General features: G+C 41.3%; 1 protein-coding gene across 22 annotated transcripts in view; it reads right to left on the bottom strand.

The window, feature by feature from the left end:
* Nucleotides 1-15,058, bottom strand: part of Tm1 (tropomyosin 1) — a 48,005-nt gene that overhangs the window by 22,750 nt on the left and 10,197 nt on the right. The window contains exon 1 of one of the 22 annotated variants that reach the window (XM_071697984.1): nt 9,862-10,553. The exons of 17 other annotated variants lie outside the window; for them this stretch is intronic. In XM_071697984.1, the coding sequence (XP_071554085.1) occupies nt 9,862-10,002 (141 nt within the window). In that variant the 5' untranslated portion in view covers nt 10,003-10,553. Of the gene's footprint in view, nt 1-9,861; nt 10,554-15,058 lie in introns of those variants that run through there. 4 more of the 22 variants (XM_071697983.1, XM_071697982.1, XM_071697981.1 and 1 more) reach the window with 4 other exon arrangements.

The raw sequence follows: 15,058 nt of genomic DNA, 5'->3' as shown, positions 1-15,058 counted from the left end.
AATTGCAATGACTGGATCGCAAGCTGCAAATTAATGACAGTTTTGGAAACAATTTTACAGAAAAAAAGAATATATCTTTTCTCACGGTTTCTTACTAATAAAGTTTCTACGAATCGCATGCATTCGGTTTTGTTTGTTCAAAGTACTGAGCGTTTCACGAGTTGAATAGAATCTCAAGTCTAAAGAACAAAACAGTATCAATTAGTAGGGGAGACCGGGGCTAAGCCGACAACGGGGCAAACTTGACACTAGGCTTTTTGCCAATTTAAATCTATCGTAGAAACTTGCCTTTCCTACTGTAAATCGTCTTTATGTGCCAGTATTATCAACGGAATTTGGTAACATTCTGAGTTATGTGTAATTTTTAACGCGACATAAGCGTTTTTTGATAGTGAAAAGTAATTTTTCTGATCTCTCGAAAATGTCTACTCTTTCATTCGAGACTTTACTCTTGCGAATCTACCGGTAAGTGATTTTGATGGAAATTTGATGCTCTATATGAATCCGATAATCGTTTTTGCATATTTCAAAATGTTCATGTTTTTGAAGTGACAAAAGTGAAAAACGACGTCCGGGGGCAAAGTCAACACCACGCCGTTTCGTTCGGCTCCCAGTAACAAACGATGCTTGTCATGCAGCCGTATGGCGCATGACAAATGTATGCTCACGTCCGATCGCGAGTTTACTTGCATTAATTGTTTTTCAGACATAAGTTTAGATGAAGATAATTGAAAGTTCAACAATTTTTGTTCTCATTATTTCAAATGATTGTTCTAGCTACTTATATCCGAATTTTTGTACTTTTTAAATACACAATAAAACAATGTATTTTCATTTTCAGACAGTAAAAAATAAGTTCCAGATCAAATTGTGTCGATCAGACAAAGTGACCCCTATCAAGTTAGCCCCCCCACCATCGCAAAAAAAATCCGGAACTATTAAAAAATTTAGTGCTAATTATGTGCTAATTTGTTGCTCTAGTCCGGATTTTGTTGCTCAAACCGTTTAGCAGAAATCGCGATCGAAATGGGTGGGGCCAGCTTGTCGTCAAGCTAGCCCCCCCATAATAAAAACCTATATAGAGTGCTCAAATCCAAAAAACTAATACACCAGAATTTGTTGCTTTTTTGTTGCTCCAAGATAGCGTGAAAACATTTTTGAAATATAACGTTTTTTTAGAAAATACGTATATCTGAATACTTAACAGACATCACCATATTGACTACATCTTAAACAACGTTATATTTCCAAAATGTTTTCACGCTATCTTAAAGCAACAAAATAGCAACAAATTCTGGTATAAAACGTTTTTTCGATTTGAGAGCACTCTATATATTTTTTTTTCGCTTGGGGGGGGTCAGCTTGACACAAGTTCTAGCCCCACCACATACTAAAAAACACATATAGAGTGCTCAAATCCAAAAAACTAATACACCAGAATTTGTTGCTTTTTGTTGCTTTAAGATAGCGTAAACAAATTTTCGAAATATAAGGTTCTGTAAACAATGCCATTAATAAATACTGCATCTTCGACCGTTATCTACGACTTGGATGGCTAAAAACTAAGTAAAAGAATTTGTTACTCGGGTCTTTTTGTTATTTAAATATTCTGTGGACCGTGCCCTACCAGAATATGCAACGTATGATTTTGTTGCTCGCCCCTAACTGCAATAAACAAATTATTTATCTCCGCGTCGACCGTTATCTACGACTTCCGTGGCTAAAAATTAAGTAAAAGAATTTGTTGCTCGGGTCTTTTTGTTATTTAAATATTCTGTGGACCGTGCCCTACCAGAATATGCAATATATGATTTGTTGCTCGCCCCTAACTGCAATAAACAAATTATTTATCTCCGCGTCGACCGTTATCTACGACTTCCGTGGCTAAAAATTAAGTAAAAGAATTTGTTGCTCGGGTTTTTTTGTTATTTAAATATTCTGTGGACCGTGCCCTACTAGAATATGCAACATATGATTTTGTTGCTCGCCCCTAACTGCACATAAACAAATTATTTATCTCCGCGTCGACCGTTACCTACGACTTCGATGGCTAAAAATTAAGTAAAAGAATTTGTTGCTCGGGTTTTTTTGTTATTTAAATATTCTGTGGACCGTGCCCTACCAGAATATGCAATATATGATTTTGTTGCTCGCCCCTAACTGCAATAAACAAATTATTTATCTCCGCGTCGACCGTTATCTACGACTTCCGTGGCTAAAAATTAAGTAAAAGAATTTGTTGCTCGGGTCTTTTGTTATTTAAATATTCTATGGACCGTGCCCTACCAGAATATGCAACGTATGATTTTGTTGCTCGCCCCTAACTGCACATAAACAAATTATTTATCTCCGCGTCGACCGTTAGTCCGCGTCGACCGCGTTGACCAGTTAGGGGCGAGCAACAAAATCATATGTTGCATATTCTGGTAAGGCACGGTCCACAGAATATTTAAATAACAAAAAGACCCGAGCAACAAATTCTTTTACTTAATTTTTAGCCACGGAAGTCGTAGATAACGGTCGACGCGGAGATAAATAATTTGTTTATGTGCAGTTAGGGGCGAGCAACAAAATCATACGTTGCATATTCTGGTAGGGCACGGTCCATAGAATATTTAAATAACAAAAAGACCCGAGCAACAAATTCTTTTACTTAATTTTTAGCCACGGAAGTCGTAGATAACGGTCGACGCGGAGATAAATAATTTGTTTATGTGCAGTTAGGGGCGAGCAACAAAATCGCAAGTTGCATATTCTGACAGGGCACGGTCCACAGAATATTTAAATAACAAAAAGAGCCGAGCAACAAATTCTTTTACTTAATTTTTAGCCACGGAAGTCGTAGATAACGGTCGACGCGGAGATAAATAATTTGTTTATGTGCAGTTAGGGGCGAGCAACAAAATCATATGTTGCATATTCTGGTAGGGCACGGTCCACAGAATATTTAAATAACAAAAAGAGCCGAGCAACAAATTCTTTTACTTAATTTTTAGCCACGGAAGTCGTAGATAACGGTCGACGCGGAGATAAAAAATTTGTTTATGTGCAGTTAGGGGCGAGCAACAAAATCATACGTTGCATATTCTGGTAGGGCACGGTCCATAGAATATTTAAATAACAAAAAGACCCGAGCAACAAATTCTTTTACTTAATTTTTAGCCACGGAAGTCGTAGATAACGGTCGACGCGGAGATAAATAATTTGTTTATGTGCAGTTAGGGGCGAGCAACAAAATCGCAAGTTGCATATTCTGACAGGGCACGGTCCACAGAATATTTAAATAACAAAAAGAGCCGAGCAACAAATTCTTTTACTTAATTTTTAGCCACGGAAGTCGTAGATAACGGTCGACGCGGAGATAAATAATTTGTTTATGTGCAGTTAGGGGCGAGCAACAAAATCATACGTTGCATATTCTGGTAGGGCACGGTCCATAGAATATTTAAATAACAAAAAGACCCGAGCAACAAATTCTTTTACTTAATTTTTAGCCACGGAAGTCGCAGATAACGGTCGACGCGGAGATAAATAATTTGTTTATTGCAGTTAGGGGCGAGCAACAAAATCATCATATATTGCATATTCTGGTAGGGCACGGTCCACAGAATATTTAAATAACAAAAAAACCCGAGCAACAAATTCTTTTACTTAATTTTTAGCCACGGAAGTCGTAGATAACGGTCGACGCGGAGATAAATAATTTGTTTATGTGCAGTTAGGGGCGAGCAACAAAATCATACGTTGCATATTCTGGTAGGGCACGGTCCATAGAATATTTAAATAACAAAAAGACCCGAGCAACAAATTCTTTTACTTAATTTTTAGCCACAGAAGTCGTAGATAACGGTCGACGCGGAGATAAATAATTTGTTTATGTGCAGTTAGGGGCGAGCAACAAAATCATACGTTGCATATTCTGGTAGGGCACGGTCCATAGAATATTTAAATAACAAAAAGACCCGAGCAACAAATTCTTTTACTTAATTTTTAGCCACGGAAGTCGTAGATAACGGTCGACGCGGAGATAAATAATTTGTTTATGTGCAGTTAGGGGCGAGCAACAAAATCATACGTTGCATATTCTGGTAGGGCACGGTCCATAGAATATTTAAATAACAAAAAGACCCGAGCAACAAATTCTTTTACTTAATTTTTAGCCACGGAAGTCGTAGATAACGGTCGACGCGGAGATAAATAATTTGTTTATGTGCAGTTAGGGGCGAGCAACAAAATCGCAAGTTGCATATTCTGACAGGGCACGGTCCACAGAATATTTAAATAACAAAAAGAGCCGAGCAACAAATTCTTTTACTTAATTTTTAGCCACGGAAGTCGTAGATAACGGTCGACGCGGAGATAAATAATTTGTTTATGTGCAGTTAGGGGCGAGCAACAAAATCATATGTTGCATATTCTGGTAGGGCACGGTCCACAGAATATTTAAATAACAAAAAGAGCCGAGCAACAAATTCTTTTACTTAATTTTTAGCCACGGAAGTCGTAGATAACGGTCGACGGGGAGATAAAAAATTTGTTTATGTGCAGTTAGGGGCGAGCAACAAAATCATACGTTGCATATTCTGGTAGGGCACGGTCCATAGAATATTTAAATAACAAAAAGACCCGAGCAACAAATTCTTTTACTTAATTTTTAGCCACGGAAGTCGTAGATAACGGTCGACGCGGAGATAAATAATTTGTTTATGTGCAGTTAGGGGCGAGCAACAAAATCGCAAGTTGCATATTCTGACAGGGCACGGTCCACAGAATATTTAAATAACAAAAAGAGCCGAGCAACAAATTCTTTTACTTAATTTTTAGCCACGGAAGTCGTAGATAACGGTCGACGCGGAGATAAATAATTTGTTTATGTGCAGTTAGGGGCGAGCAACAAAATCATACGTTGCATATTCTGGTAGGGCACGGTCCATAGAATATTTAAATAACAAAAAGACCCGAGCAACAAATTCTTTTACTTAATTTTTAGCCACGGAAGTCGTAGATAACGGTCGACGCGGAGATAAATAATTTGTTTATTGCAGTTAGGGGCGAGCAACAAAATCATATATTGCATATTCTGGTAGGGCACGGTACACAGAATATTTAAATAACAAAAAAACCCGAGCAACAAATTCTTTTACTTAATTTTTAGCCATCGAAGTCGTAGGTAACGGTCGACGCGGAGATAAATAATTTGTTTATGTGCAGTTAGGGGCGAGCAACAAAATCATACGTTGCATATTCTGGTAGGGCACGGTCCATAGAATATTTAAATAACAAAAAGACCCGAGCAACAAATTCTTTTACTTAATTTTTAGCCACGGAAGTCGTAGATAACGGTCGACGCGGAGATAAAAAATTTGTTTATGTGCAGTTAGGGGCGAGCAACAAAATCATACGTTGCATATTCTGGTAGGGCACGGTCCATAGAATATTTAAATAACAAAAAGACCCGAGCAACAAATTCTTTTACTTAATTTTTAGCCACGGAAGTCGTAGATAACGGTCGACGCGGAGATAAATAATTTGTTTATGTGCAGTTAGGGGCGAGCAACAAAATCATACGTTGCATATTCTGGTAGGGCACGGTCCATAGAATATTTAAATAACAAAAAGACCCGAGCAACAAATTCTTTTACTTAATTTTTAGCCACGGAAGTCGTAGATAACGGTCGACGCGGAGATAAATAATTTGTTTATTGCAGTTAGGGGCGAGCAACAAAATCATATATTGCATATTCTGGTAGGGCACGGTCCACAGAATATTTAAATAACAAAAAAACCCGAGCAACAAATTCTTTTACTTAATTTTTAGCCATCGAAGTCGTAGGTAACGGTCGACGCGGAGATAAATAATTTGTTTATGTGCAGTTAGGGGCGAGCAACAAAATCATACGTTGCATATTCTGGTAGGGCACGGTCCATAGAATATTTAAATAACAAAAAGACCCGAGCAACAAATTCTTTTACTTAATTTTTAGCCACGGAAGTCGTAGATAACGGTCGACGCGGAGATAAAAAATTTGTTTATGTGCAGTTAGGGGCGAGCAACAAAATCATACGTTGCATATTCTGGTAGGGCACGGTCCATAGAATATTTAAATAACAAAAAGACCCGAGCAACAAATTCTTTTACTTAATTTTTAGCCACGGAAGTCGTAGATAACGGTCGACGCGGAGATAAATAATTTGTTTATGTGCAGTTAGGGGCGAGCAACAAAATCATACGTTGCATATTCTGGTAGGGCACGGTCCATAGAATATTTAAATAACAAAAAGACCCGAGCAACAAATTCTTTTACTTAATTTTTAGCCACGGAAGTCGTAGATAACGGTCGACGCGGAGATAAATAATTTGTTTATGTGCAGTTAGGGGCGAGCAACAAAATCGCAAGTTGCATATTCTGACAGGGCACGGTCCACAGAATATTTAAATAACAAAAAGAGCCGAGCAACAAATTCTTTTACTTAATTTTTAGCCACGGAAGTCGTAGATAACGGTCGACGCGGAGATAAATAATTTGTTTATGTGCAGTTAGGGGCGAGCAACAAAATCATACGTTGCATATTCTGGTAGGGCACGGTCCATAGAATATTTAAATAACAAAAAGACCCGAGCAACAAATTCTTTTACTTAATTTTTAGCCACGGAAGTCGTAGATAACGGTCGACGCGGAGATAAATAATTTGTTTATGTGCAGTTAGGGGCGAGCAACAAAATCATACGTTGCATATTCTGGTAGGGCACGGTCCATAGAATATTTAAATAACAAAAAGACCCGAGCAACAAATTCTTTTACTTAATTTTTAGCCACGGAAGTCGTAGATAACGGTCGACGCGGAGATAAATAATTTGTTTATTGCAGTTAGGGGCGAGCAACAAAATCGTATATTGCATATTCTGGTAGGGCACGGTCCACAGAATATTTAAATAACAAAAAATCCCGAGCAACAAATTCTTTTACTTAATTTTTAGCCACGGAAGTCGTAGATAACGGTCGACGCGGAGATAAATAATTTGTTTATTGCAGTTAGGGGCGAGCAACAAAATCATACGTTGCATATTCTGGTAGGGCACGGTCCACAGAATATTTAAATAACAAAAAGACCCGAGTAACAAATTCTTTTACTTAGTTTTTAGCCATCCAAGTCGTAGATAACGGTCGAAGATGCAGTATTTATTAATGGCATTGTTTACAGAACCTTATATTTCGAAAATTTGTTTACGCTATCTTAAAGCAACAAAAAAGCAACAAATTCTGGTGTATTAGTTTTTTGGATTTGAGCACTCTATATGTGTTTTTTAGTATGTGGTGGGGCTAGAACTTGTGTCAAGCTGGCCCCCCCCCAAGCGAAAAAAAATATATAGAGTGCTCTCAAATCGAAAAAACGTTTATACCAGAATTTGTTGCTATTTTGTTGCTTTAAGATAGCGTGAAAACATTTTGGAAATATAACGTTGTTTAAGATGTAGTCAATATGGTGATGTCTGTTAAGTATTCAGATATACGTATTTTCTAAAAAAACGTTATATTTCAAAAATGTTTTCACGCTATCTTGGAGCAACAAAAAAGCAACAAATTCTGGTGTATTAGTTTTTTGGATTTGAGCACTCTATATAGGTTTTTTATTATGGGGGGGGCTAGCTTGACGACAAGCTGGCCCCACCCATTTCGATCGCGATTTCCTGCTAAACGGTTTGAGCAACAAAATCCGGACTAGAGCAACAAATTAGCACATAATTAGCACTAAATTTTTTAATAGGTCCGGATTTTTTTTGCGATGGTGGGGGGGCTAACTTGATAGGGGTGACAAAGTGTTAAGTTTGCCCCGGCGGGGTGTCGAGTTTGCCCCGGCATTTTTCAATTCGAAAATTAGTCTTCGCGTCACTTTTCCTTTCCTGGCGGCAAAACAAAGCGACGTACAGCAAAACTTCCTGAATCAATTTTGTACCTGAAGAAACACTCTTTAAATATGTACCATTGAATTTGCCTAAAAATTTTAATTAAATATTAAAAATTGCCTTTGAAAAAATAGTGTCGGCTTAGCCCCGGTATCAATTAGTATTATAATAGCGCAAATAGAATTCACTGAAGGGGATCATAGTTTCTTTGGGTGTATCTCACCATTTTGTTTACGGAGCGTGCTTATTTGTTGTCACGTTATTTTCCATCAATTCATACAGTAACGTTGCATATGAAAGTAAAAACTTTTGAAAGATATATATTAAGACAAATAATTTTGAAAGATTCATATATTAAGACAATTAATATTGTATATAAATATATTTATTATTAATATGAGATATATATATAGATACCAGATAACTAATAATACACTTAGATATATGTATAGATAACTGATGACTATAACATTATATAACTTTATATATAATAATTATTAATGACTTTATAAATTATAGATAACTAGTTATATATCCATACATATAATATTAGTTATCCACAGAATTTTAATAGACATAATATCAATTCGCGTTATCATTTATCATAACGCATTTTGACGCGGATCCTCAGTTACCAAATATTAACAGCACAGAACTGAATCATTAATCAGTCCAAGTACAATCAATCAAATTTGACACGTATGGCATTTCTAAAACTTTCTCGAGTGAAAAGGTCGTGACGAAAGTTCGTTTGTAAAGAATACAATTTTTATCGGAATAAATCTTTGACGATATACCTTCGGCTACTAACAGATTAGAAAGTACTTATGGGATCGAAAGTTCATTTCAACTCAAATTTCATTCATATTCGGTTAACGACGAAATCGCTCCGTTTCGGCCGTGGGAATGCCTTCTATGAAAACCTGACTACATCGATTTTTAAATTTTATTCGCACTCAATTGGCGATCTCGGTGCGGGAGAATTGCGACTCGGTGTCCCACGCGCTTTCGGGCGAAAGATCCTTCGCACGGATATCCGGTTCACTCGACAGTCAGGTCGACTGTGACGGCAAGCGACGGAGAGCGACGGTGATCGATTCGGTCGGTCACGCCGCGCGGTCGGGCTCCGCGTTACGTTAAATATTTTGACTCGCGCACGTAGAATTCCGTCGGGACTGTCGGGAGGGACAAGCCGGCGGCGGCGGCGGCGGCGGCGGCGGCGACTCTCGACGAGCCGGTCCTCGCCACCGGTGTAGGTACCAGGAATGTCCTCGAGAGTCGACGTGCGACTCTCGACCCTCCTTTCCCCCCTCGCACGCCCGCACCCGCCCGACCCAGCCCGACGACGACGACGTGTCTGACACTCACGATCGATCCTACTACCGCCGCGGACGCCGGCTCCGGCGTTTCGCGCTACGCTCGCGCGTTCCTCGCCGCGATCGGAACGAACGGGAGAACCTAAAGAGAATCGGGATCGTCGGCAGCATCGTAAAGAAATTCTCCGATTTCCTCGCTGAATCGAATCGCGCCGTCCGTGTTCGGATCAATGAAACGTTCCGCCTGGAAACCTGTTCGCGAGGAATTTTGCGCCGAGAGTTATCTCTCCGGTTTCTCTCTCTCCCTCTCTCTCTCTCTCTCTCTCTCTCTCTCTCTCCGGTTATCGTCGGCGGCCGATCGGTGCGAGGCCAATGGTGGCTCTCTCGTGTATCGCCGGCCCCGTGTCGATTATTGCCGAAATTGATATCTCGCAAAGTCACGATATTATCGCGGGGCTTCGCGACGGGGAGAAAGGAAGAGGGAGAGAACGAAAGAGAACAAGAGAGAGAAAGAGAGAGAGATGATCGCGGACGAGGGGAGCGCTCGGAAAGTTTCCGAGGGTCGGTGCCTCGCGGCAGGCAGGAAGAGGACGCAGGAAAGGAGCATGACTCTCGATGGCTCTCGTTTTTTCCACTCACTTCCTCGCGGCGCATCACTTCCACCTGCAGCCGCCTCTGGTACTCCTCGCACTCGTCCTTGTACTTCTCCATCTCCTCCTTTGTCTGCCGCATCTTCTTCTTGAGCACGTCGAGAAGCGTGCCCTGCACTTGCGCCGACATTGCTGGCCAGTGAAAGACCCCCGGACGTGTGTGTGTGTATATATATATATATATATGTCACGTTAAAACGCCGCGGAATCGGAAGGGCACTGCGAGAGCGGGCGCGAGAGAAAAGGAACGCGCTCGGAACGCTCGGACGACGGCGACGGTGACGACGACGCGAGCCGGTCCGGTCGGGTTCCCACGCGGATTCGACCGACGGAAGAGCGAAGCACGGCGCGGCGACGCGAGGATGCGATCGTGTGACTGTGCGCTAAGAACGACCGGTCTTGTGTGTATGTGTGCCTGTGTGTGCGCGCGCGCGCGGGTGCGGGAGAAACGGAGAGAAAGAGCGGGTATTCGTTGAGGGGCACCCGGAGCTGTCGTGCACTGACGACCACTGGCTGCTGTTGCTGCTGGCGGCCGCCGCCGTTGACTGGAGCGCAAGATGGCCGCGACCGGTCGTGGCGCGCGTGCGCGCCGCGTCCTTCCGCGCGTCAAGTAGTCCCACCGGCGCGGCGCGCGGCCCTGCGCCCTGCGCCCCGCGCCCCCGCGCCCCCGCGCCGAAGGGCCGCCGCGTGCCGTGCCGGTCGAATTCTTTCTTTCGACGATCCCGCGGACGCCGGCCGGAAGGCGGCCCGGCGCGGCGTCGGCCGTCGGCGAGCGTCAGCGCCGCAGGGACCACGCCTGGCGACGCGCCGGTGTACGTACCGGAGCGTACCCCTCGGCCCTCGCGCTGCGCTCTCGCCGCTCTCTCGACCGCGCGGCACACAAATCGCGAGGCGCGCGCGTGTACGCGCGCCCGAGTATCGCTACGCCGATCGACGTGTCGCCGTCGCTGGTCGCTGGCTCCGCGCGCAAAGCGCAGAGCCCCGGAAATACCGCGCCCGTCGCCAGCGCGCCCAACCGTTCGAATCGCCGGACCTGACAATTCATGCGTTGTTTCGATCCCCCTTGCTATCGCCCCTCTTTCGTTTATTTTCCGCTTATTTCGATTAATGACGGCAATTTCTTTTATGTTTATGCGATCGAGACGAGCTACCGTGACGTGGATCAATTATTGTGGAAAGTAACCGATTTTCTGAATGAAATGTCAATTGTCTTCGACCACTGGAATGTTATCTTGTAACATTGAAGTGAAGTATATTATTAATGTAGATTTATATAATTATATCTATGTGGATGTAGTTCCCGGTTCCCGTTTCTATAAAATTGCGGTATGAGATATTAGAGACATCTGATTTAGCTATAAATGTTTTATGCAACCATGTGATTAATATTAATTTGAAATTTTTTTTTATTAATTCACGATTTAATACTTCCACCAAAGTTACGAACTGTAAAAAATACTTCTTTTTATTCAAAATAAGTTCCATTATTTTTATCGCTTTGTCCCGTTATGTTTTTAATAATATCTCGTATCTGTATATTACTCGCTTTATTTATTCATACTTATTATTACTTTGTGATAAAGTTTTACGTGACGAGAAAAGAGCTTCGGAAATTTATGAAAAAATAAACATATCGGTAGTTTTTCTCAAACTTGAAATAATTTAAGCGCAATTTACTACGAACGGGTTTCAATTCGCGCTCAATTCGCTCGGAGGTACGATCTCAGTGCCTCTTCTGGTCAGTCCGAGAAGCAGAATCGAAGCTCTTGGATCGCTCCGTCCTTGAAGCGGCAATTTCAAACGTCCGTTCGTCGCGGCTGTAAAGGCGCAATCTAACGAGACCGTGTGATCCAATATGCCACGTCGCATACTGACACGTGCAGCATCCTGCGCTGAATGCCTTTTATGAAATGGCACTCTCCCGCGGAACTGTTCGCGGGCCTTTAGAAAATTATAACGCGATAAAGCCGTCCCTCAGTAACGCAATTCTGGTTTATAGGTTACGCGGTGTGACCTCGCGGCAGATGCGTTTGATATATTCAGCACGTGGCAGCTCGGGTGATGACGTTTAAATTATATGTGTACCCCCCGCTCGAGAGCAATACCAACACACGTTGCTTATTACGCGGCATTATAGATACAATCTAATATACTTATTCGTATATCGAATCTCTCACGCAGCATGCGTGCATTTTTTTTGTCATACTTCAATTATAACGCACGCATCTTTTGTCATGCTTCAACGATAACGAGCGCATTTTTTTTGTCATAAGTACTTCAAACGAGATAACGAAAACGGAAATGATAGTCGGAAGGAATGTCGCGTAACAATTGCAGCCAGATAATTTCCAAGGTTTCGTATGCTGGAATCGCGTGTCACTTGCGTATGCCAAACGAAATATAAGTGGATGATAATGCGTGCATTGAGCTGTTCAGTTACTCAAAAAGAAGGAAAACTCACGATTGCTTTTTCGATAATTGAAATCTGTTTAAATTTTTATCAAGGAATATATTTGAATCGGCATTGCTATCGCCGAAGCAATTGGAATAAAAGTTCAATTAACAATTATTAATATTTCTTATTAATATTAAAAAAGATAAAATAATTTCGTCGTTGCGCGTTGATTTCCGAAGATGATAAAAATATAAACAGTAAAATTAAATTCGTAATTATCTAGAAATAAATTCCGAAGCATGTTGCAAAAATTCACTTTGAATATCAAAGTCTACCGGCTAAAAACATATCCGCTCGATGTGTAAATCGATTCTAATTAATACGAATGCACTCGGCACCACAGGACAGTTATGATGTGCCTCACGTTTCGGTTAGACTGACTATGACGCAAATCTTTCGTCATTGCAGAAACATGCTAAACGCGCGATAAGCATTGCTGGTTCCATATGTATAGCACATTGAAGCGAAATGCAGAAGGTTGAACACGTTAATAAGCTCGAATGCCAATCGTAATAACTTTTCCCATTGCATTTGTTACAATCGCATATTTCCGCGGCACATCATCGTGTGTTGAAACTTTATTGTACCGTTCTATTTCTGCCCAACTCACAAAGTACCGTTGGTAAATACCAACGGTAATTTAATTAAACGCGCGTTCGCAATTAATCTCCCTTATATCGCGATTTATATATTTTGATAAAATAATTCTCGCTTATATTCCACGTAATTCGAATCAATCCCGATTTGAATTTTATGTAATTATTATTAAAAAAGTTATTCTGATTAAAAGATTTTCATTCTAATTGATTATAGCTTGTAATCATAATTAGTAATAATTAATTTCACGCTGAATAATTCCGAACGTTATCGCGGTGTTGATTTCATAACGCTTCGCATAATTAATTAATAGATTTGCGTGACAGGTCTTGGCGCTTTGCGAAATCGAAATACATGTCCGTGAAGCCGAATGAATCCAGTTGGTTCTAATTTAACTTTAGAAAATAGAATGTTTCTTTTGATGCGCGCTAATTCCGGTGTACTGATTCCGATTACAAATTTCGTTAACCCAAAATTCCAACAAGAGAGATGTTTACACCTGTTCCCCAAATGGCATTCAACTTGGCATTGTTCCAATTCTGTTGAGAAAGCTGCTCCAGCTGCATTTTCCCAACAGATTTTCTGCTCTTTTTATTTTGCAGTATAAAAAGTATAATCGATATAGTCAAATGTTCCACGCGACGCATGCCAATATCGGCTACAAATTTCGTTAACTCAGTCTAAATAAAGAAAATCAATTAAAAATCATTAAAAGTGCATAAAGAAAGTAATTGTGTTATCGCACGAACGTCCGCGTTTTCAGGCTCTTACTGGCCTCGATTTGATCTTTTTAATAGCTCGTCGGTTCCAAATTCCGATAAGAAGCATCTGTTTCCCAGATACTCGACTTGGCATTGTTTCAATCTTGTTGAGAAATCATCGCATGATCTGTTCTCTTTCTCTCGCGCGACTTCTTCCTTCCTTGATCTCGCAAAGTAAAAGGTATACGGTATATACGCAGCTAGATAGAATAGGCTAAAATACTCTCGTAAAACATTCGATGACCGCGAACGTCATTTCGGCTTTCACCTAGCGAAGAAGGAACGTTTATTCGTGTCGCGAATCGCACAGTCCGCGAACATTGATCGCGGATGATCGTAGCGTGTCGGAATAGCGAGAAATCGCGGAATGTGGCGTGCAAACATCGCGCATCGGCCGATAAGAGAAGGAGGGCAGCCATGAGAAGGAGCTTCCAAAGGTCGTCGCGCGACAAAGAGTCGAAGACGAACGAAATTAGCGAGCGTTCCAAATCCCCGCGTCATGCGTGGGCGTTTTGCAACGATACTTCGCAACGGAGATAACGACTAACGACACAAATGGGTTTTCAATTTATATTGATGCAGCTTTGATCGCCGATGCTTTCTTGTCGTTTAAGCCGAGTCTTTAAATTATTTTTAAAACACCGTTTCTCGAACTATAAGCCGCGAGCCGCGTCTAATAATGTATAATCAAAAGTCGTTTTAGTTCGACCCAATAATGTATAATCTTATATACAAGTCTAGGCAGTCTGGCGGTCTCTAATTTTGATTAATATAAACAAAGAGAAACCAGGAAGGAAAAGGGGGCTAAATGTATTAATAGATAAGGAACATTTTTAAAGAAAATTTTCGGAATTATGTGTTCCAAATCAATGAGGTGGCGTAGGTGTTTTGCACATCTCAAGGTGCGATTCCTATTAGATACGCATATACACGCCCCGGATTTATTCGTGAAGAGGCTCCGGGAGCCGGGGAGCTTACGCAATCTGGTCCCGCACTCCCGAATAAAAGTCTCGCTGGATCACGGCCGTCACGTATTTTTAGAATGTTGACGAGTCGGATCGTGGGGTGTAAGCTTGAGCAGACTCGCATGCAAACCAGACGCATATGCAAAAGGGTGGGGCCCCCCGAAAAAGGAATGACGGAAGTATCGTCGAGAGGAACATCCCGGAGATCAGGGGGTTTTCCATTGTCCGATGACGATAACGACAACGAGCGAGCAGCGTCGATCGTCGTCGAAAGAGAGATTCAATTGGCTGTTACCGGCGAGAATAAAGACAGTTGACGACAGAGATAAATTCAATTCTCGCGATGAAGAAAAAAGTTCGCCGATGAAACTCGAGCGTTAACGAACGCTGTAACGAGATTTTTAAATC

Source organism: Temnothorax nylanderi, unplaced genomic scaffold (assembly GCF_030848795.1).
Source record: "Temnothorax nylanderi isolate EJ_2023f unplaced genomic scaffold, tnyl_v1.0 TNYL_tig0014_pilon, whole genome shotgun sequence".
Classification (NCBI taxonomy): domain Eukaryota; kingdom Metazoa; phylum Arthropoda; class Insecta; order Hymenoptera; family Formicidae; genus Temnothorax; species Temnothorax nylanderi.
The sequence above is the reverse complement of the archived record's forward strand: the minus strand, read 5'-3'. Positions and strand labels throughout refer to the sequence as shown.